The sequence below is a fragment of the Schistocerca nitens genome, chromosome 4 (genome assembly GCF_023898315.1).
Source record: "Schistocerca nitens isolate TAMUIC-IGC-003100 chromosome 4, iqSchNite1.1, whole genome shotgun sequence".
Taxonomy (NCBI): Eukaryota; Metazoa; Arthropoda; class Insecta; order Orthoptera; family Acrididae; genus Schistocerca; species Schistocerca nitens.
In genome coordinates, this window is record NC_064617.1 from 985,391,569 (window position 1) to 985,415,929 (window position 24,361).

General features: G+C 39.2%; 1 protein-coding gene across 1 annotated transcript in view; it reads left to right on the forward strand.

The window, feature by feature from the left end:
* The first annotated feature begins 13,471 nt into the window (after positions 1-13,471).
* The window catches only part of LOC126253695 (DNA-directed RNA polymerase II subunit RPB2), an 83,322-nt gene continuing 72,432 nt past the window's right edge, over positions 13,472-24,361 (forward strand). Inside the window, exons 1-4 of the mRNA XM_049955221.1 lie at positions 13,472-13,623; positions 13,723-13,943; positions 21,058-21,262; positions 21,622-21,749. Of these exons, the coding sequence (XP_049811178.1) occupies positions 13,608-13,623; positions 13,723-13,943; positions 21,058-21,262; positions 21,622-21,749 (570 nt within the window). The 5' untranslated portion in view covers positions 13,472-13,607. The remainder of the gene's footprint in view (positions 13,624-13,722; positions 13,944-21,057; positions 21,263-21,621; positions 21,750-24,361) is intronic.

A 24,361-nucleotide genomic window follows, 5' to 3' on the forward strand; every position in this document is an offset into this window, starting at 1 on the left:
TGATAGTGGGTACGTCAACGAATCCACTGACATGTTTGATTCACCACAGATAAAGAAAGAACCGAAAGAAACTTCTGAAGTAGAACCGGAACACACGGATTCCGTAGAACAAAACAGTATAAAAATTTTAAGTATGAACGACTTATTTGAACAATTAACCAAACAAATCGCAGGACAGAGTGAGCAGCTCAAAATACAGAACGAGCAGCTTAAAACACACGTTGACGAGCAAATCAAAACACAGAATGAACAGCTTAAAACACACGTTGACGAACAACTCAAAACACAAAATGAGCAACTTCAAAAACAAGTCGGCAATCAGGTTAATCAGCTTAAAACGCACGTTGACGAGCAACTCAAAACACACGTGGATCGAATTGAAGCACAGGTCGAAGGACAGGGAATTAAAATTAGTAAACAAATAGAACAAGTAGAACAGAAAGTGGGTAATTTAAATTCTGTGGTAAATACTCTGAAACTTGAAGTTGATACCATTAACAAGAATATGGATACTATGCAGGGGGAAATTGTTAACATTAACAGTAGGTTCGATGTTGAAATTCTCAACATCCAAGAGAAAGTAGAGCCCATGGTAAAAACAAAAGTAGACGAAAAAGTTTTCGGTCTCAAATCTGAGATCGTAAACGAATGTCAACACGGAATTTCACAGTTAAAAAGGGCAGTTTCAGACACTGAAAAAGATTTAGGCGAGAGAGTTACCGAATGTGAACAAAATTCTTCGAAAATTCAAGGCAAAATTTTTGACCTTGAGAATAAAATTAAAGATAGGCCTGGTATTGTCTGTAATGGCACACCGATTACGAAGCTGTTAGAAGGCGAGGAACGCTTTGATCCTGCCAAGAAACACAACGGATGGCATCCGTTAGATTTCATCAAAAATTGCGAGAGAATATTTCCTGAACACTTGTCTAATCAGGAAAAGATAAACGTTGTAATTAGCGCCTTAGCAGGTGACGCTAAGCGCTGGGGAATTAATTTGGACACCGAACGAATGACGTTCGAAGAATTTAGGCAAAGATTTACGGAAGAATATTGGTCTGAAGAAAAGCAGGACCATTTATGGCGGGAGTTCATCATGGCCAAACAGCATGATAACAGGGGCAGGAATTCTTTAAAAGATTTCTGCGAACATTGGTACCGGAAATTGACACACTTAAGAGGTAGGAGATCAGATTCGGAAATTATCTGGGAGCTATATAAAAAGCTTCCGGAGGATTCAAAGAGGTATGTAGGAAGCAATCATCGTAGCTTCCAAGCATTTCTAGAAAGGGTTGAAGACGAAGACCATTGGCGCGAAAGTCGTGCCAATTATCAAAATTTTGGTCATCGTAATAATCGTAATAATGACGAACGAAATGACGGCGAAGGATTTCGCGTCAATATGTTGCAAAGAGGTAGGGGCAGAGGTAGAGGAAGAGGAAATTATTCAGGTCGCGGTAGAGGGTATACCGCGCAAAGTAACAACGACGCGGGAAACTAATTTCCGCGAACGTTGCGGGCCAAACGGAAGCGGACAATACATACCGGCCCCGATTTGAGAAAAGATACCGGACCGACCGTAATGTAATGAGACAGGCTAGGGACAGGCACGGAACGCCGCGACGTGTTGTGGCGAAACAAGCGTCAGCTGCGAGCCAGAATGAGTCATTTCTGCCGCACAGAACGCTACATGTTAACAGGCGAGTGGAGCATCAGAGGGCAACGGCCCAGCCTAGCAGAACATCTGTTAGGAAAGAAGCCGCTAGAAATACGGCAGCAGTAGATACGAACATAGCCGTCAGAGCTAATGAAAATTTTACGAATGATAATTCCGTGGTAAAGGATACGATAAAGGAAACTGTGAATACACAGAGAGGTGCGGTTAGCAGTGTTTGCAATGAGATAAAAGTCGATGATGAATTAGCAGAAGTAACTGATTGGCGTGTGCAGATCGATGATCTGTACAAGGGCCTAAAGCAATGTGAGTGGGAGGATTTTAAGGAGTATGAGGCGAAGAAGGTAGTTAATAGGAAAGGAAATGATAGGGACGTCGATAAGGTGACGTGGCCCGAATTGGAAGAGGAGAGAATAAATAGCGCCGCGCAAAGTACGCGTGCCGCCAATAGGATGCAGATTAAGGATAGGAAGGATTTGGAGGATGAAATCCTCAGCATTGACGAAGAAATAACTTCTGCTAACAGTCCGCCAATGGTACAAGCTGCTACCGAGAGGCACCGTGGAGAAGGGGCAGATGATTACCTGAAAGTAATCAAAGTCCACGAGGATTACACCGAATATGAAGTCACAGTGGATGTGAATAAAGCTGAGGATGAGGCCGTATTGCCAAAAGAGGAGATTGAGTTAAAATCCAAGCCTGACGACAATACAGAGGAGGAACTTAGTGCCTGTCTCAGAAAAGCTTTTATGTTAGAACCTGAAAGCGATCCGGAATGGTCGGATTCCGACGATAGTTCGGATGATGGAAGATACGCAAATACAGACGAAAATGAATGTACTAACTCTCCCTATTGTGCAAAAGTAGAGTACTTAAGTGAATTTGATGGTGAGGAAGAGAGTAATGATGACTCTAGTGACGATGAATTTGCAGGTGTAAACGAAAGTGAATATACTTTTACTGAAAGAGGGTATGAGAAAATTAGTGACATTTTTCCAAAGAAAGATACAGAAAATAGAAGTGGGCAAGAACCGAATGAATTATTCAGTAATGTAAAACAGGGGCATAATTTGCAGGAACCTCCAGATGATACTATACTGGGGCACGCCTTAATAAATGTTTTGAAGGAGTGTGAATTACAGGAACAAAAAGAACCACCTGATAAAATGATGGCAGAACAGGGAATGTTGTACCTTGCTAAAGACTTTGAAATTTCAAAACCTAAAAAGCCGCCTGATGAAACGAAACGTTGGCAAGATCTGAATGGCTTAGTGAAAGATGTAGAAAATAGGAGGCCTAAAAAGCCACCAGACTTAAGTGACTGTTTTATGAACCCTAAAAGACTACCTTGTTAATAAAGAGACTGGGGGCAGGATACTGTATTTGTATGTATTATTAGTATTATGCATGACTTTATTATTATTGTATCTCAGGGTTACCTGAAAGTGAATTATTGGTTTGTTGATTTGGAGTCTGGGGCAGATTTATATCGGATTTTGAGAATGTCATGAATACATTACATCATGAAACTACAGGATTTCCACCGGAAGAAATTTTGTTAGACAGAAGTAGTAAAAGTTTAATTAAAGAAAAACTAGAGTTTTTACCTTGTACAAGTTTGGGATTGGATCAAAAGAAAGAATTGGTGATGATAAGGGCAAAGCAAAAAGTTGAATCTAGATCTAAAAGACACAATAAAAATTTAAAAGTTTCGAAATTTAAAATTGGAGATTATGTTCTTTTAAAAACCCACGAAAAGTCTAGTGAACTAAACCATGAAATTTCAAAATTTAAATATATTTATAATGGACCATATATAATACAGAATATTCCACACGACAATGCTTACTACCTGATCTACCCAAAATCCAAAAGACCTTTAGGTGTAAGAAATATTGTGGACCTGAAACTGTATGTTCCTAGAAATGAGTGAGATAAGAATAATCAGAAAGCGACTGGCAATAAATGTGCTGTATCTTATGCTAAACCCAAGTTATTCTAAATGTAACTAATCTTTGTAAATGTCTGTATACCCTTGAAAGTGTACTAATGTAGTTATGTGAGTTTCAGATTACCAATTGTAATGTAACTGTAAAAATATATGGAGAAAGGGACTGAAATGAAAGGATAAATGCTATCAGCCAGATAAAAGATGGGACTGTCAAAAATGAAAATGGGCAGTGTATGAACCATGATATGAAGGACTGCCAAATACCAATGAGGGCAGATAAATAGTCGATGGAAAATTGTAAATATGATCCAGGAGATGTGATAATATGAAGTGAAAAGGACTGCCCAAATCCGCACAATAGGCAGCAAATATGTGTAGTTAATTTTTTGAATATATGTGTGTGTATTTTGTTTAGTAAGTAAGGAAATGGACTGCTATTCAAAGCAAGCAGCGACAAATTATCCTATAGTGTGTACAAAATATGCAATTGTTTTTGTAGTTAAATGTTTGTATTCCAAAATTTAAATTATTTCTTTGAGAAAATTAGAAGAATTAATTAAATTACTATTTTAGTAATGTTATGATGGGAAGTTGGACTGTGCAAAAGGCACTTGAGTAAATGACAAATAATTATTCTTGATGTGAAAAGAGTGTAAACCTATGTACAGTAAGTAAAAGGGAATATGTAGTGTAATTCTTTTTGGACGTTTAAGTAAAGATTCAGAACCACTGTATAATTGTAAGATTTAGTGTTCCCATAAAATTTGGACTTAAGCAAAATTTTCTGGAAACAGGGGCATGTGTAACGACAACTGTACATATAATAATTTTTTCTTTATGTATTTCTCTAAATTAGTGTGAAAAATGGTTGATTTAATTTCTTGCTCTTTTCGTGATGTTAAAGAAACTGTGGGTAACTTTTGAAATGAATATTATTAATTATGTTAGATTTCAAATAATGTGATAATCAAAAGGAAGTGTACTGTTAAAACTATTGTTAGATGTGAAAATTGTAATTTAAACACTTGGTCCATACGTAGGTAATGCAGTAGGATATGTGTAGTAGAAAACCTGTGGTAAATACCCTACCTGTAGGGGAGCGGGAAAAGGTGGAGGCAGGCGAGCGCGGGAAAACGCACACTGGGCGCGGTTCGGCACAACGGGCTCAGTAGTCAGTCGGAGGAAAGGAGTTAGTCGGAGGCGAGCAACAGTAAGAGTCGGAGTGGTGAATTGGTCAGAGTAACACGTACTGTACCGAGGCGGCTACCCAGGAAAAGTGGATTCCATTGAGCCTCGGGTGCACCGATTCCGATGACTACTTGGCATGGCTATATTCTGAGGCACAAAGTTGGAAAAACTACGACGCTAAGAAGAAGGAAAGTGCCGATGTAGTGTGAGCCTTAGCCGTGCTTGTATGTGTGCCGTGCTGCCCGCTATCTCGCTACCCGCCAACCGCCGCACCGACTTGCACAGGTCAAACATTTATTTCATCTTTAGAAGTGTATCTGTGTGGACCAGTGTCGAAACTGTTTCTAATTGTTCAATAATAACGTGATTTTTACCAGAATTGCTTTAGCCATGAATTATCCTGATCACTGACCTAGACAGGATCCTTACCTCGTATTGTGCAACCCGAGTATCCTGAATTGAAAGTCTAAAATCAGTGTTAATAAGAATTATCAGTAGATCAATCTATGCTATAAAGAAGTTTGAAAAGTTCTGTGAGTTATTGCAAATGTTGGTAAAGAACAAGAGTATGACTAACTTGAAAGAGAGTTTTTTTTGCATTAATTAGCGATGTTATTTAATTAATTTGAGACAGAACTAATGACAGTTAAATTATTCAGAAGTAAGACAAAAGAGTAGTTGTCCATAGATAGATAATTTTGAGTGTTAATTTGCCTTTTAGCACTTAACAGTTTCAGTATAACGACTATAACAGTTTCAGGGCCCCCCCCCCCTTTTTCTTGTCCATTCTTTCAAACCTTGAAATGTGTTGATCAGATTTGACCAGTAAAGTTAAGTTCTATGTTAATCCTATGGGTATTAATGTTGTTTTCCAATGTTAATAGTGACAATGCAAGTGTGCTTTCAAAACTGCTTATTCTAGGGAAATCTATGCCCGATTCCAGTCTGATCAATATAAAGAATGCAGTTCGTAGTAATCATTGCTGTGTGGTGTTGTGTGAATTTAGCTCTTCCAAATTAGTAAAAAAGAGAAAGCTTTAGTTCAGTGGATTTTTGTGGTTACAAACTTTGCCAAATAACGCATCATTACTACGTGTTACTATGCTTGTACTTGCACCCACTTGTACAAGGAAAAACTCACTCATTGCCTAAGTAGGCTGGCGACCGAATCATTAATTATAGGTAGCATCTACTGTGTGTACTTCTTGTCCATGCGAAAGAGTAATTATACTTTACATTTGCTTGATGCATCGCTGTAGTTATTAACTGAGTACAAGTCCGATTTTGCTTCTATTAGGTACACACGGTCAAATTATGTACTGAAATCCTTGTTTATAAGGTGAAGCCCGTGAACTTATTACAGTACAGGCTTTATACAGCTAACGTACGTCCCGTTAAAGGGCGGTAGCGTTACAAGACGTATGGAGAAAGACGACCAGAAATCCAACTGAACCAAAATTTTCACACCTCGTGGACTTTTATAATTGCAGATGTGCCTGGTCCTATAATAGGTGCAGATTTTCTGTAAAATTGTCGCCTCATGCCAGATTTAGTCTACTGTCACTTGGTGCCAATTCATGCAAAAGAAGCACTGTCCATAATGCCTTCCAATTCAGGTTTCATACAATATGAGGTGCCAGTGACTTACCTCGCGAAGACATCTCATTCCTCTTCCACGACAACTGCATCAAGGTTTCAACACTGCAGTTCCATTTCAGCAATGACGCAGGACGCACATGGATGTGCCACGCAGGAAGAACTCTGGAAGGCATTGCAAATTCGGTTGTGGTAATCAGCGTTACAGCACCACGCTTCAGCTGTCCATTTCAGAAATGACTGCTTGACTTTGTAGCACTTACAGGGCCTAAAAGCTCCTCGAGGAATGGCAAAACATTGAATACAACGTCATATCTGTACAACTCAAGGAGAACCTGTTGCCTGTCTGCTGTGGGGCCTGGCTCCAGAGAAACTGCTCGAGGTAGACAAAGTGCTAAAAACAGGTGTCGTAATTAGTTCTGATAGCCACTGGTCGTCGCCAATTCACATGGTTCCAAACAAAAGAAAAATCCTGGAGGATATGTGGCGATTACAGAGCATTCAATGCACGGACAATTCCTGACCAGTACCCCATTCCTAACGTGATGCACTTCAGCAATACCATTAGTGGCGCGACAGTATTTAGTGTGATAGATTCCCATAGCTCTGGCTGATATTAAAGAAGTTGCAATGACCACGCATTTCTGACTTTCTGAATATCATTTCATGGCATTCGGTCTCGGGAATGCCATGCAGATGTGACAGAGGTTCAGACACGAAATACTACGATTTGCCATTTGAATTTTGTTACATGGATGACGTTTTGGTATTCTCTGCTTCGGTAGATCAGCATGCAGAGCACCTACGACAGCTTTTCCACCGGCTGCAAGATTATGGCATCATTATTAATGAAGTGAAGTGTGTCATGGGAAAGACTGAAGTTTGTTTCCTGGGATACTTAGTGTTAGCTGCTGGTTTGGCACCATTACGTGAATGAGTCGAAGCCTTCACACATTTTTGAGAATGCTAAATTATTCTAGACGCCATGTACCTGAACTCGCAGTAGCCCAGGAGCCACTCACAGCGTTGCTCACCGGAAAGACGAGGAATATCTTTCATGGGCAGAGCTACTAGGACATCCAAATCCGGGCAGTCCTGTAGCTGTTATGGTAGATTCAAGGCAGACAGCAGTAGGTGAAGCCTTGAAACAGAAGTCAGACCGGAAGTTGCAGCTACTTGCATCCTTCTCTAAGAATTTGATGCAACAACAACAACAAAAATGGAGCTCCACCAACCATGAACTGCTTGCAATGTACCTGGCAGTCCAACACTTTCACACAGCTATAGACAGGAGACGTTTTACGATCTTCACCGACCGCAAGCCCCTGGTTGCCATTTTCGAATGAAGCACAGAGATTAATTCGCCATGTCAGTACAGGCATATCGAATATATAACTCAGTTCACAACAGATGTGCAGCACATAGGAGGAAAATAGAATGTGGTCGCAGACTGTGTCAATCTATGATCTGCTCACTGGGGCAAGTTAGCATCAGAGCAGCATGTCCATGTTTTTCTACATAGTCTTCTCCAGAAACCATGCACGGGATTATGACTCAGACGAGTACCATTTCCAGATGTCTCAGAAGGAATCTGATGTGACGTGGCAAGAGTCAACAGTGGACCTATATTCCAGAACCATGTTGCCAGCAAGTTTTCGAAGTGCTGCACAATCTGATACACCGAGATGTGCGAGCTGCAGTTAAGATGGTCACTGCCAAAGTAATGTGGCCCAGGGTGCAAAGAGATTGTAGGGTGTGGGCATGTATGTGTTCAACATATCAGTGAAACAAGAATGGAAGGTATGTGTTTGCACCAATTGCTGAGTTCCCAAAACGCACAGGCAAATTTTCACATCTCCACGTGGACATTGTAGGACTCTTGTAGAGCTCTACATGATAACTGTCTTTGTTAATTATCATCAACTGTTTTACAGGGTACGAATACTGATATATCGACAGAGCTGGTGGCGAAAGAACTGGTACACACACACAGTTCATGGAGGTTCGGCTTACCACATGTTATTACCACAGATTACAGAAGGCAATCCGACAGACAACTATTCAACAAGCTCATGTTATTATGTGGCTGCAACCATCTACACACAACAAGCTACCATCCCGCCAGTAACGGCAGAGCAGAATGTTTCCATCACACACTCAAGATGTTGCTAATGTGTCGTCCATTGGAGTCGACAGAAGCACTCCCATTCACCTTTCGGGGAATATGAACGACAATAAAGGAGGACATTCAATGCTCTGCAGCACCATTAGTTTATGGCGTACACTCGCAGTATCCAGTGGAATTAATTCTGCCGGACTCCACACAGTAAACAGAACCACAGTCTTGCATGCAGTTTGCACAACGGCTCAGTAATGGAATGAGGAAGATACAACCAACCAACCAACCCCGGTAGACATGGCAAAGAGAAGGTCTTCATGCACAAGGACTTGGAAACAATGTCTAATTTGTGGCTTCAGGATGATTAAGTATGTCCCCTATTTATCTCGCAATATGCTCGTCCTTACAAAGTGATACAAAGGTGAAGCCACATATTCAAAAATGCACAAAGATGGGAAACAAGAAACAGTTTCCATCGACAGGATCAAACAAGCACACGCGGAAGAGGGTACTCTCCCGAGTTAGCCCGACACTTCGCTTTCTCAAGAGAAAATAGACAAGCTGATGGACAATTCCGTGGAACAGGTGACAACAAACATCAAGCCTGACACCAGACGGGAGCAACCTGCACCTGCAGCCACTTTTTACATGAGGTTGTTTGGCAAGTAAAGTGCTAGTTACCTCACATTCCAGGAGCGCCTGGCTTAAAATAAAAAATGGGGGGGAGGGGGGGGCGCATGTGACGGCATCAAGCACACAAGACACCACATGTGAATAGTATTCTCGTGAAGTTTAAAAGGATTATCTTTGCCACTGTCGGCATAGTAACTTGTGTTGATTCTCATATAGTTATTGTTTGAAGTGTGTGTTTTGCGAGATAGAAATAAAATAGTTATTTGAAGCAACCTTTCGTATTCTTTCGCAATAACTCCGTATATGGTGAGTTCCCAAAGCTGTTTCAGAAACCTTGACTTGATGTCCTTGTTCCATTATCTCGATGACCTCTGTGAATGCTGCCATGTGAATTGCTTTAATGTTCTGATCCGTTTTGTCAAAAGTGTCTCTACATTTTACCTTCAACAGAGCTTATTCTACACTATCAAAAACTTTTAGAGTCGACACAACTGAATACGTAATAGCGAGTAAAATACATTTAGTGCTAGTAACTGTATTTGCACTTCCAGATGAAATACGTTGAACACAACAGTCAAGGAACATTTAATTACATACATAAAACTCAGAGAGAGGTCTATTATATTCCACATGATGCCCTTAGCCGCCGTTTCACACGCAATATATTGTTCACACAATTCGAACAAAAGCAATATTTTAATGAACATTATTTAATCTATTGGTGTTCTTAGCTATGCAGAAAGTTGTCTGTGTAGTATAAAACCTAAATAAGCTGTTGATTTCATTTATTTGATCTCAATACTTATATCTGGCCTCAGAAAACTATCCTAATCCTCACGGGATCTACACAGACGATGTCAGTGCCACTTACTACTTCATCAGCATCAACTTAGCCCGAAGATTGTCAGCGTGAAAACTTCCTTTCCTAAAATCCTTTAAGCCTATTCAGACTTGCCATCACGTCATGTCACATCACCTTAAAACATTCCGCATTGCATGTCAAATGGTGACGTTCACATTAGCCGTCAACGGCACGAAACGTTTAGTCACGCCACTACCAAGGTTTCTCAGTAAGAAAGTCTTGACTGTCACTTTGATTGGGGACAACAGTGAATTTGTTTGCTAACATTGGATTTAACCTATTTTCGTCACACTCACTCATGTTATAGTACTGGATTTCGTATTTTGATATCTTTAAATCTTTATTTTTTTTGTTATTTTGCTTTATTTTCAAGGCAAACGCCAAAAGTTCCTTGACGACTTGAATATTCTTTCCATTGAGTTTTCTTCCCTAAATGAGGCCAGATATGTGACAATGAAAAATGATTTAAGTTTTACAATAACAAAGCAGAGTTGGAATTTACACTGTTAGTTAAGCCAGGTTCAAACACGCAACAAAAGTTGTGCCACAGCTATTGGCATACTGCAGTTGCATGTACAACGTAAGAGACGTAACTTTTTATTGCACCACAAGACGTTGTCCTAGGTTGTACTTTGTTGTGCCACTTCCCTTCCACCACTGCTTCCTGGTGGCTGTATTTCGATACACAAGCATTCTGGCGCAGTCACCATGGAGTAACTGCTGCTGTACTTCTGTCGATTTCAGTGTGAGATCAACAGCTTCTGTAGCTGTGTGTGTGTGTGTGTGTGTGTATCATATTTGCAAACCAGTGATGTATCTGACAATCTTGCAAACCAGTGAAGTATCTGACAATCTTGGAAGATTTTTGGATGAATAAAGAAATAATATTTAACCAAAAAAGCGATTCATATAGACTTCAAGTTTGTGAGACCAGGCGCTGTATAAATTGCGGATCATTTGCGAAAATAGATCCTGAGTGTGATGTGGCAGATATTAAACTAAAAATTAATTATTCAAATTGCTACATCAATGAATACAATAACATTCTAAAATCTTGGAAGAGTGGGTGTCTGCAGATGATAATTACACGACAGCTGTTGGTTAATTAACTGAGTGGCAGTGCATCTGACTGGGGTGCAGCGAGTCCAGGTTCGATTCCCGGCCAGGTCGGTGATTTCCTCCGCTCGTGGCTGGGTGTTGTGTTACCCTCTTCATCATTTAATCGTCATCGACACGCAAGTCGCCCAATGTGGCATCAGCTGAAAAAACTTGCAACTCAGCAACTGAAGTTCTCCTGGTGAGGATACCCTGTTTTCAGTCCCATACGTTCATTTATTTCAGTTTGTCATAGCAGACAGCAGTAATGTCTTCAAGTGTTATTTCTTTTATAAATGTGTTTATGGCTCCTGATTTATCCTTGCGCGAAATCTGTTTTAAGGTCCAACATTTGTGTTTCGTCTTCCTTGTATTTAACTCTGGTCACAGCTCTAAAGGCACTATAACATAGATTTCTCCCTCCCCCCCCCCTCGCCTTTTATGATTTCAGTTGATACCATATTGAAAGCTGTGCAACTACGTTGAATTTGTGGCATTATGTGAATGGTTGCTCACGGATACCACTATAGAAAGCCATAACTTTTGGCTTAATATTAGCTATGTGTGTGAAAATGTCTTTAGTTAGTTTCATGTCCCATGGATTATTTTTCACGAAAGATGAAACTATCTGACTAAAGCCCGGTCCACACGCAACGATCTGTCTGTGGAGACATCGGTGCAGATGTCTGTACATGCAAAAGATCGCTGCAAATGTGGTGTGTTCACACGACACAAACCCCAATCTACTACTCGCCCGCCATCTGTCGGTGTAGAAAAGAAATATCAGTGGGAAGCGACTACGCTCCCCGTAAACGTCAAACATTTAATTCAGTTATTTTGAAATATAGAAATGGAGGAAGTTCTGTTGTGGTCTGTGTTCGCAACTTGTGTTGCAAAAAACATTCAGACCAACCGCAGGAAACAGAGAAAGCGGGCAAAATGGTGTAGACAGTGGCTGCTAAAGCGAAAGCAGTTTTCTCACGTAAATTTACTGAGAGAGTTGCAGGACGAACCTAACGACTGGCGAAATTATTTGCGGATGGATGTCGAAACTTATAATTATCTCTTAAAGCTTGTAACCCTTCATATTATGAGAAAAAATACTTGTATGGGCAGGGCAATTTCTCCTCATGAACGGCTGACGGTAACATTGACACTCCAATTTCATCTTCAATTGTACTCCTGCTTGGTCTTGGTGTTTCTTGATCACTAAGAAAGCCAAGCAGATCAAAATACCATAACGTTGGCTGGTATACTTGATCTACTCCTACACCAGATCTAGATTTCTGAACTTTGGATAACTCAATTAGAGCATTGTATGCTGCAGTCTTTTTGTCTCGGTCACTATATTCTTTACTTTTAATCTTCCACAAACATGGGTGGTTTCTACATATTTCAATGAATTCACTTACAAACTCTCGAGAACACTGACGAGTATCAGCCAATTTCATGCCCGGTGTGCACAAATACAAACACTAGACTGAGCAAACAGCTGTTTCGCGCCAGATTTGCGGCGATCTCCTGTCCACACGCTCCAACTTGTCTGCGCAGATGTGGTTTGAACCCACAGATTTGAGAGGTTTCGCTCAAACCTCCAACTCCAACTTCCAGGTTTGCACACACCTCAGGTTGGTGCAAATCTTCTGTCCACACGCAACGATCTGTCTGCGCAGATGTGATGTGCGCAGACTTTTGCGCAGACAGATCGTAACGTGTGGACGGGCCTTAACAGTGTATGTCATCTCTGTTCTGTTATTTTAAAACCTAAATCAATTTTAGTTTTCAGATATTTGGCTTCACTTATAAATAAGGTGATGGAGCGATTTTCACTAAATAAATTTCTATGTACAAAAGTCAGCTCTATTTAAGGAGAAAATGCTATTGTTTATGACGTGATTTGTTACATAAAAAGAACAAAAATGGATCGGATGAATAGGTTCTATTTATTTCGATATAAATATTGTTTCAGGGTTTGTACGTACGAATTTTCGTTAGCAAATTAGTGTCGATGTTTTGGAATCTTGTTTCACTCCTCAGTAATTTTCCATACAAAGTTGATCAAGGACATCTGTGATGAGTTTTGCTTTGGTCATTATTAAACTTTATCGTTGTTAGTTCCTCAATACCGATACAATACTCAGAATTTTTTTTACCGCAGTGGTATTTCATAACCTCACTTTCAACGTTCGGTGTTGGGCGAATTGACGTGACGTCCAGTGTGGATACACCCTAGAACGCTACGGTGTCGTGATGAGACTGTCCGTTGATATCTAGTATTACTCGGCCTAGCCAAATCACATACAGCCTGTCTCTGGCGACACCTTTCACAGTACACTGTATAGACTAGTGAGCCCTGTACCGAGATCACTGGTATAGGCGAACTCAACATTATCTTTGACGGACAGTGGTTCTTCGTACTGTTTTTAGTGGAGTTGTTGGTGGAAAGTTTTTGGTAATTTGAAGTGATTAGTTTTATTAACAATACAGGATGTATGATGACGAAGGTAAGTAGTTATGTTTTATATGAGCATTCCTATTATTCTGTTAGTTGTCACTCTTATTGCAAACAAGCATGTTTAATATTTGTTCAATTGTTATGACAGATCAGTATGAAGACGATGGCGAGGAAATCTCCTCAGAACTGTGGCAGGAGGCCTGCTGGATTGTTATCAACGCGTATTTTGATGAAAAGGGTCTTGTGCGACAGCAGTTGGACTCATTCGACGAATTTATCCAGATGTCGGTTCAACGTATCGTAGAGGATTCACCACAAATCGAGTTGCAGGCAGAAGCTCAGCATACATCAGGAGAAATTGAGAATCCTGTATGTTTTTTAGTTTCACTTTGCCATTTAGTGCTGTAGCTTGCAGTATTGTCGTACTGAATAGTGCCTCTGAGTTGATTACGAACAGATTACCAGTCTTCTATATATTTTGAACACGGTACTAGCCGACGTTGACTGTGTTTCACTTGTAAAAATCCCTGTGCAATTGATGTAAACAAACGTGTATGTGTTCGCGCGCGTGCGCGTTCCGCTAAAATTTTGGATACAGGCAGCTTTTATTTTTATTTAGATACATCCGCACAGACAGAAGAGTAAACATCAGCTTAGTTTAATAATCATTGGTTTTACTCCCATCATTTATACGAAGTCATAGTATAATTCTTAGGTTTGCCAAGATTGAAACTCAAATGGAAGTTGTATGTTTTTACTTTACTTGAAATAGTCTTGCACAAATTTGTAGTAATTTGTGTCGCGAACAAACAATTCCACCAGTTTGTGATAAAAGGAAAAGGGTGATATTTTAACTGTTCATGTTGCTGAGACTGGGTCTCTCAGATGGAAAACCAGTACTAAGCAAAAGAGGGAAAGCAGAAAGGTGGGAGGAGTATATTGAAGGTCTGTACTAGGGCGACTTACTTGAGGGCAATATTATGGAGATGGAAGAGGACATAGATGAAGATCAGATGGGAGATACGATACTGCGTGAAGAGTTCGACAGAGCATTGAAAGACCAAAGTCGAAACAAGGCCCCAGGGAGTAGACATTCCATTAGAACTACTGACAGCTTTGGGAGAGCCAGCCATAACAGATGTATGAGACAGGTGAAATACCTTCAGACTTCATGGAGAATATAATAATTCCAATCCCAAAGAAGCCAGGCGTTGACAGGTTTGCAAGTGACCGAACTAAAAGTTCAATAAGTCATGACTGCAAAATAGTAACACGAATTCTTTACAGACAAATGGAAAAACTGATAGCTGACATCGGGGAAGATCCGTTTGGAGTCTGTAGAAATGTTGGAACATGTGAGGCAATACTGACCCTAGCCTAGAAGGTAGAGTAAGGAAAGGCAAACCTACATTTCTGGCATTTGTAGACTTAGAGAAAGTGTTTGACAATGTTGACTGGAATACTCTTTAAAATTCTGAAGGTGGCAGGTATAAATTACAGGGAGAAAAATGCTATTTACAATTTGTACAGAAACCAGATGGCAGTTATTCAAGTCAAGGGGCAGTGGTTGGGCAGGGAGTGAGATGGGGTTGTAGCCTATCCCCGACATTATTCAATCTATATATTGATTAGTCAGTAAAGGAAACAGAAGAAAAATTTGGAGTAGGAACTAAAATCCATGCAGAAGAAATAAAAACTTTGAGTTTTGCTGAGGACATTGTAATTCTGTCAGACAGCAGAGGCCTTAGAAGAGCAGTTGAATGGAATGGACAGTGTCTTGAAAGGAGGATATAAGATGAACAACAACAAAAGCAAAATGAGGATAATGGAATGTAGTGGAATTAAATCAGGTGATGCTGAGGGAATTAGATTAGGAAATGAGTCACTTAAAAGTTGTACATAAGTTTTGCTGTTTGTGGAGCAAAATAACTGATGGTCGAAACAGAGGATATAAAATGTAGACTGTCAATAGCAAGGAAAGCGTTTTTGAAGAAGATAAATTTGTTAACATCGAGTATCGATTTAAGTGCCAGGAGTCTTTTCGGGTAGACCAAAGCGTCCGATCCCACCCGTCAGCTTTGACTTGCGATGTAAGGCTGTTATGGTGTGTGATGTCATGATGGCGTGTAGTTTGGTTTGTGAGTGTGGTGTGTTTGCTGGTGTCATTTTGTTGCAGTTCGTTGTGCCCTCTGGTGGTGTGTTAGGGATTTCGTGTTGTGTGGTGTAATGGGTTCAGTTTGGTCTTGCTCATTCTAGTGACTTTTATGAAGGGTGAAAATTTATATTGTGAGGCATAGATAATAGATGGGCGGCAATTGAAATTTTATGACAAGGAAGAAATTTATTTGTTTCAAAACATTGATGAAGGTAAATGTACTAAATGCAGGCTTCTGCTGCAAGGATTGCAAGAAAGTCACATTTCATCCAGATTGCACATAAAATAATTTTTATGTTTTAGCTGTTCTGGTTCTCACAGTTATGCTAGTCCGGACTCTAATGAGAAGGTCTGCTTAGAAAAGACATTGGAAAGTGATAAGTAAATATTGTTGGCTTTCAGTCAGGGGGATAGTGTTAAAGGAAGAACTTTGCAGTATGAGTAGCAGACATGTGGAATACTGCTCAGAGTAATGTAGCATAAATAGTGATTTTTGAGCTTTTAGTGACACAGTTTAAAAGTTTTGAGATGTTCAGTCTCATTGTCAGTTTCATTTTCTTGTAAAAATTTTGACTGTGTGTTATTATGGACTCTGCAACAATACCGGACTTCAAAATTACACCACATGATATAATTGGATCAGGAAGTGGTTTGGTGAAGTGAAAATTAATGTATTGGACAAATAATTTGTGAGCACTTATTACTAGAATAGTAATGCTTTTGTCTCATGTGCATTACAAAAATATTAATCTGTCAGCTTCGTAAAGGAAAAAGAAAAATTCTGTACATAGCTATCCAAATATGGTATGGAAAGTTCTGTCAGAATGTCAATTTAAGAGTAAAGGGGACAAAACACCAAATGCAAGTGTTGAGTTGTCTACAGGAACACAAAAAAAAGAATGAAAACTCCACTAGTGTTTTGCCAGTATCAGTTGTTGACAATTGGTATTCATCAGTAAAAACTTTGTGGTTGCTACAGACCTATTGTGTGCATTTAGTAATAGTCCTTTAAAATTAAGTTCATGTTCCTTGTTTTTGTATGTTCAGTGAAAATTTATTACATGCTGCCAAATTGTAAATGTTCTCAAGTTTCATTTGCCTTCCCAACAAGTTGAATTTAATGAAATACTTTCGTTTATCGCATGGTGAGGACTTATTCAGATTTTTGGTGAAACTGAAGAGTGCGTTTCCACCTGTCAATTTTGAACTATAATGTCAAGATGGACAGTCCTACTTCGAGCATATACAATATGGTTATCATGGCACCAGACATTACACACTCAAACAGACACAAATAATATGAGAAACATTTATTTGCAGAAATTCAATGAAACTAGTGGGACAACCACGGGAGTTAGTATTTTGGGTGCAGCAAAATAAGTACGATGATTTTAATACTGAAGATGTACCAAAACAAGTACTAATGCAAAACTCGAGCAAGATTCTCAGCAACCAACAAAACCACAAAAAGAATCTGAATAAAGAAAAAAATGTTATCTGAAATGTCCATTGACCTACATAGTTCCAATGAATTCCATGATACAAAAAACCATGCACAACTTGACAAATGTGCTATATAACACTTGAATTGATCTATATAGCTAAAACAAAGTTCATGGTACCATGAAACAAAAACTCGCTCATATAGCTGATATTGTAAATGTAACCTCACCAATGTAGGTAAAATAAATTCCACAGTATATGCATTACAGTCAAACGGAACCACCAGCAACTAACAACACAGTCCAGAAATTCACAAAATTGCATTTACACAGATTTCAGTACACAAGAAACACACACAAACACACACACACTATTATTAAAAACAGTGAAACCATAAAAAAACACAATTAACAATGAAAGTCAGCTGACACACAAATCTAGCAATACCAAAAAGTCATCAACACAATCTCTCAAATTGCTGGCCTACACTTCTCAATCCAGGCATCCCTCCAGATAGAACGCTACATGTTGTCCTGCAGACAATGCCACATGTACTGCTCCCTGGCCAGAGTTGCGGCATCTTTGTTCGAACCTTCTCTGCAAACCTAACACTTCATAGTCAGCAATTAAACTGGAGAATTGTAAGGATTTAATCATGGCCAACATGTCATCCTCCATTACAGTATGCAGGAACATACTTGTGAGCTTCATTGTCACATCAATAACTAACAAAAATGGATACCAAGTATAAGCTGGGCGTGAAGACATTGTGTTGATATAATTTTTTGCCATTGCTAGATTTGTTGGCTGAGTGTCTTTGGAAAATGTCACATATTTGGTTTGACCTTGCTGAAAACCTCCAATAGTTGTCCCATTAGTTTGTTATTTCTGCAGTGAAATATTTTTCATATTATTTTTCTGTTTGCATGTGCAATAAGTTATGTCCCCTCTAGGAAACCAGCAAAGAACCTCCTGTTGACCTTCCAGCGATTGTAATGGCAAAATGGCTGGCCTAATTCAGTTCTGTTTTTATTGCAGTCATAATTACAATCTTTCTTCATTGCAATCTGTTACATGATGTGCTTGGTTGTTCTCTTGTCTCTCCCAGTAAGTCCCATTATGTTCCTGTCATTACCTGAGCTGTCCTTAGTTTCGGAAGGGTTTTCACATTAAAGTGTTTCTCAGTGCCATAATTCAGAACTGGCTGTAAACGTTTGTTTTCAACACATGCAAAGCAAAGCTTGGTTTGGAAAATCTTGTGTAGCTTACATTAATTTGTACTATTAAATTCGTGATGCTTTCGTTATACATTATAATCATTACTTTTTTAGAGAGGTGTCAAAATTGCCTTATTGAAGTTTTCCATTAGTTGTTAAATTTCATATAGGGTGCAATAGTTTAGCCAAGGCATCAGTAGTTTAGTCAAGTGATTAGTAAAAAACAGTCTAACAAGAAGCATATAAATAGTGTCTCCGGGGGTAGTGTATCAGGTCCAATTCTCTTCCTGATATATATCAGTGACTTTCCAGACAGTATGATGTGGAAAAGTTACGTTTATGAATAGAGCATGTAATAAAATAACATCAAACATAAAGAAAACAAGCAGTGTTTGCTTGGAACATGAATAGGGAAGACAACTGTTGCATGAAGCATAGAGGATAAATCTATAGATTGTGTAACAAATACAATTTTTTTGTGATGATTATTGATTGTCAAATCTGGATGCCTTATTTGGATCCTACAATTAGATTTCGGAAATTAAATTTCCAACATGTCTATATTTGCTGCCGTGGCATAAGTAACTAACGCATGCTTATGCAGTGGGATTCAACTCCCGGGTAAGCAAGTTCGAATCCTGGTGATGGAAAAAATTTTCGCTACCAGTATTTGGCTGACAAGGGGGGGGGGGGGAGAGGTGATGGTGTAAAATTATTGATCAGCAGACTCTGGGTCAATGCCCTGGTTTAAATGCCAAACCCCTCTGCAGTGTCTCATGAGATGAGGGCATGTGGCACTTTTTATGATTTGTCCTTCTGGTGGGGATGTTAAGCTTGGCAGCCCCCTTGGTGCTATTCGCGAGGATCAGGCTATGTGCCAACACTGGATTTCACTGCCGCCGCCGCCACCACCAGCAGCAGCAGCAGCAGCAGCAGTTGCAACATGATTGTCATCACACACACACAGAATTACAAATACTGTAATGGAGCATGTTGCAAATAAGCAAACAAATAGAAAGTCGTGTGGATAAACACAGAGACTTTAAAATTGCTAAAGTTTTTGTTGGTGAAGCTCAAAGCAAGAAAATAACTTCAACCAGAAACTTCATTCTGGGAACAACTTCATACCTAATAACAAATGCTCTCTCTGATCATGATGCAGTTACAATAAATAAGATATTGCCTTACAATAATAATACTTCTCAGTAGAAATCAGTTGAAAGAATTGATGACTGTAGAACAGAAGTTTAATAATAATTTATGAGAGATGACCTGGGATGGAGTGTTTTTGATTTCCTTGCCAAATCCAACTTGTATCCGTCTTATTTTGGAAGAACATGTTAAGGAAAAAATGTTGCTTTCAGCAAATTCTTTTCATATGTCCAATGTCATTTGTGCTAATCTTGTATTCAGTGTTTTCCACTGAAGACTATAGAAAGTCTTTGTTTGCTTTTCCCATTAAAATGCTCCATTATCTTGTCATAAGATTTAACAGTATCTGTAAGTCTTCGCAGATGTCTTCTACCTAATCAGGTTGTAGGCGTGTCTGGGCATTTGCTCACATAATTTCAATGCTGTGTCTTTTATTTTTAAAACAAACCTTGATTTTGTCTGGAACTACTTCAGTATATGTAATAATGTTTTTAATGTTCTTGTTTACAGTAAAACCTGGACCTGAATTTCATCAGTGGTCTGTTCCTTTATAGTAAAACATATATTTGTTCTCAGTATTTTGCTGTTTTTATAACAAGCATACTGTAACTTATCTATTTGATTATATTAAAGTCTGGTTCCAATTCCACTAACATATTCTGATCTAATCAATCTGAAACTTTTTTGCAGTCAAAAAGTGGTAGAAACAGTAAAATTTCTGAGGGTGTTGTTCTTGTCTGTTTAACCAGACGTCTTGTAAAACAAAGTGGTTGTAGCAGCAGAGCACGCATGTTCTGAATCCATTGCTTAAGTTTGCTTATGCTGACATTTCACCAGGATCAGACTACTGACGTAACTAGAACTTGCACATGAAAGTGGGGTCTCTGGAAGCTGCACCCATGATATAAACTAGCCTGTCAGAAAATGAAGTCATGAAAAGACACTTAAACAGTGCTAAACACTGCTGAGCTACACTCATTGTAATCTCAGTACAGGTCTTGAATGCTCCAAAATCTGAACTTGGAATAAAAGTGGTCTTTTTGCATGCCCCTCACATTCCAAAGTTGACTTCATATTACTACTGTCTCTCTCTCTCTCTGTCTAAAAGTAATCTTTATTGTTATTTTATTTGTACTAGCATATGCAAGGCATGAACTTCTGAGTTAGACATTGGTACTTAACTTGGTTTGTCTTAAACCTCTTTAAGATGTAAGTTTACACTAACCTTTCCCCTCCCCCTCCACCCCTTTCTGTTTCAGCCCGAGCAATATTTTGCAGTTGCAGATAAATTGTGCTTTTTTATGGTTGTCTTGTTTTCTAGCTTATGCTGTATGTCTCTGACATCCACATATTCAGATTATTTGCACTTTATATTTGAAGAATATCCATAGGTTATAAATAAAGATGAAGTCATTCTTGACTGGTAATGTAATCTGTATTATTGCTGTTGCAATATATACTGTAATTCAACGTTTGTTTATAGATTTTCATGTCAAAAATGTCTTTTTTTTAACAGCCAAGGTATTTGCTGAAATTTGAGCAAATATATTTGTCAAAACCAACACACTGGGAGAAAGATGGTGCCCCTTCACCAATGATGCCCAATGAAGCAAGGCTACGCAACTTGACATATTCTGCTCCACTTTATGTTGATATATTGAAGAGGGTTGAAAAACATAAAGAAGAACCTGTTGAGACACTGCATCAGAAAACATTCATTGGTTAGTATGGAGATTTCTGATAGTAAGATTGAGTGTTACTGCAGAATTGGCAACTTTGGCTTAAAGTATGCAAAATTTAAAACTAGAAAAGTAAGTTCTGAAAACTTCAATATTTCACTTGTGAAACTGAATCTCTGGTTAAATATGTACCCGTATAGCTGGTTGAATGTGATATGTATTTGGGATCCATTTTATTTTTATTTATTGTGAGGGTTTGCCATGTAATTACTTTCAATACCTATAAACCTTATTTTGTTTATAGTTGCTAAGTTTCTAATGTTTGATAACTGCTGTGATTTCCTTATCTGATGAAAGCTTTCTTCTGTTGATTTTTATCACAATGAGCCAATTGTTTACAGGAAAAATTCCTATAATGCTTCGTTCAACTTATTGTTTGCTGAGCACTCTCACGGATCGTGACTTGACTGAGTTGAATGAGTGTCCTCTTGATCCTGGAGGATACTTCATTATAAACGGATCAGAGAAGGTAAAATTTGTTTTATACTTGATGAAATAATTTAGTTTGCTGTTGGTTGCAAATATTTTCCTGTAAAAAAATTAGCCGTGCTGGCAGTCTCCTAGTGAGTGTGGAAAAAGAAATTGGACATCAGTGTGGAGAGAGAACTTTGACATCAGTAACTTAAACAGATACGTCCAAACTGCCCCTGCAGGGGCCTGTAAGATGGCAGAGTTGGTGTCAGGTGGTGAATCTGTTGAAGAAAGATAAGGCATCACTAAATTGCTGTAATTACACTAACCCTATCTATAATGCGAAATTTCAGTTTGTGTTTGATATAACAGAACATGAATTTGTAAGGAATCTATATTTTAATGTTTAATTTTGACAACCAGACTGCAACGTTCAGTGTCACCTCTTGCAAGTCTTGCAGCCAACGTAGAAACATAGTGGGAAGTTCTCGAGATGTCCTTTCTTCTGTTCCTCTATGTCTGTCAGACACTTCACTTTCACTATAACACTACTACAATATGAGCCATACCTCCCTTGTTTGATTCAAGATGCAGTTAATTGTCAGCCATTTGTGAGAGGGAAGATAAAAACTGTGCAACCTTCATTGTTGGTTTTGCATCAGGTGAATGTTCATTCCAGCATGTTTTCACATCTTGGTGAATTCTGTAACTTGAAGATTGACCCAAGATGGCTTGCATGACTTTGGGTATGTAGCTGGCAAATTCTGGAAAGTACTCCTAAGAAATTCATTCTTATATGACTCTATCTTATTGAGATTTTTCACCTTTCCAGCTTTTCTTCTGATATCTGAAATAACAGTATTGGATTAAACAGGCAGCCACCGACTGCAAGTAGATCTGACAATTCCAGTAATGGTCTCATTAAGACATACATCTATCTGAGTTGTACATTTGTCATTTTCCCATCCAGATGCACAATAATTAGCAGCTGAGTACACAAGTGAAAATGCATCATTGCGTAGCATACTTGCATTTGCTTCCCATCTGTTGCTGGCTATGTTGTGGAATAGATTTGCTGTTGAGCCAAGCTTCTTTGATAGGTGTGTGCAGTGTTGCTTAAATGACAGTGTCCATTTTAGAAATGTGGGGACATAATTATGGGAAACTTATACCGCATCAAATGTTGTTTAACTTCCTGCATTCCTCTTCATTATTGAGACGGAATGCTGTTGTCTCTGTTTGCTTGGGGTGGTTGTCATCTCCATTTGTAAAGTACTTGTTTAGTTATTGTAACAATACTTGATACCTGTATTAAGACAGATAAGGGGCAATCAAAAAGTTTTTTCGAAGGCCATAAAGGCCAGGATTGGTATGCTAATGCTGCAAAATCGCCATGAGCTTTGAGACAATTATCCTACCAACACACAAGATACCTATATGGTAAAACGCCGTGTCCTGCTTTTCGTTTGAAGTAGTTGGTAAATGCCTGCTGCATGTCCTCATTTGACAAGAATTGTTCACCCATCAAAGCCTTTGTTTTTCAGGAACGAAAGCTGTATAGTCACGTGGGGAGAGATCAGGACTGTAGGGTGGGTGTGCCAGTCTCTCCCACTCGAGCTGGCGCAACTTCTGTGTTACAACATTTGCAGCACGGGGACGTACGTTATCGTGAAGCAGCAGCACCCCCTTGTCATAGTTGGCCTTAATTGCACACCATAATTTCTACAGTGCTGCACAGTACCATTCCTCTGTGATGGAGACATAATAATGGATGAGGCCGGTCTCAGATAAACCGAGAGGACGAGGTTCAAACTCGCATCCGGCCATCGTAATTTAAGTTTTCCGTGATTTCTCGAAATTGCTCCAGGCAAATGCTGGGATGGTTGCTCCATCTCTAATGACATCATTGTTGATGGGATGTTAAACACTAATCTCCTGCTCTCTGGTAGACCAGCACGGAACTTGGCACGTCATTCCACAATGGTGGTTTTCGACAAACGTGCTGCCTTCACACACATTCCTCATTCTCCGATAAATATTTATTGGTGTTTGGTCTTCGGCAGCCAGGAAAAGAATAACAGCTTGTTGGTCCTGTTTGAACGTATTTAGTAATAATGTTGCCGTAGTTCATGTTGCTGCATTTATTGGACGCACATCATCAAGACACGAATGCCACGCTAGTCTCTTGCTTACATACCAGCATTGAAGTCACACTACATTGCATATACACTATAGCAACATCCTCAAATGGAAACTTTCTGGTCACTCACTATACCAACTCATCTACATACTGGATTTTCGTGGAGCTAATTGCTGGAATGTTGTGGACGTACAAACTAATCAGTAAGGGGGCCAGGGTTAATCACTGAGCAGACTATTATTCAGGGTTCTCTGTCTACTAACTTTTCTATTCAGAAAAACTGAAAGCGTTTGATCAGGAAGCATGTTAAGTAAACTTGCTAGTATCTAATGTGCAATTACATCCAAGCCAGTTCTTCTCTCCATACCATATTGTAAACTGCAGTCAGGTTGATGAAAGATGTAGCTTGATTTGAGATCTTTGAAATAGTCAACCCCTTTTTCAGAGTATTAGCACTTGATTTCAGCTACTTTGATTTTATAGAGCCACCCTCCTCCACTGGAATTTTATGTTCTCTTGGATGCAGTTGA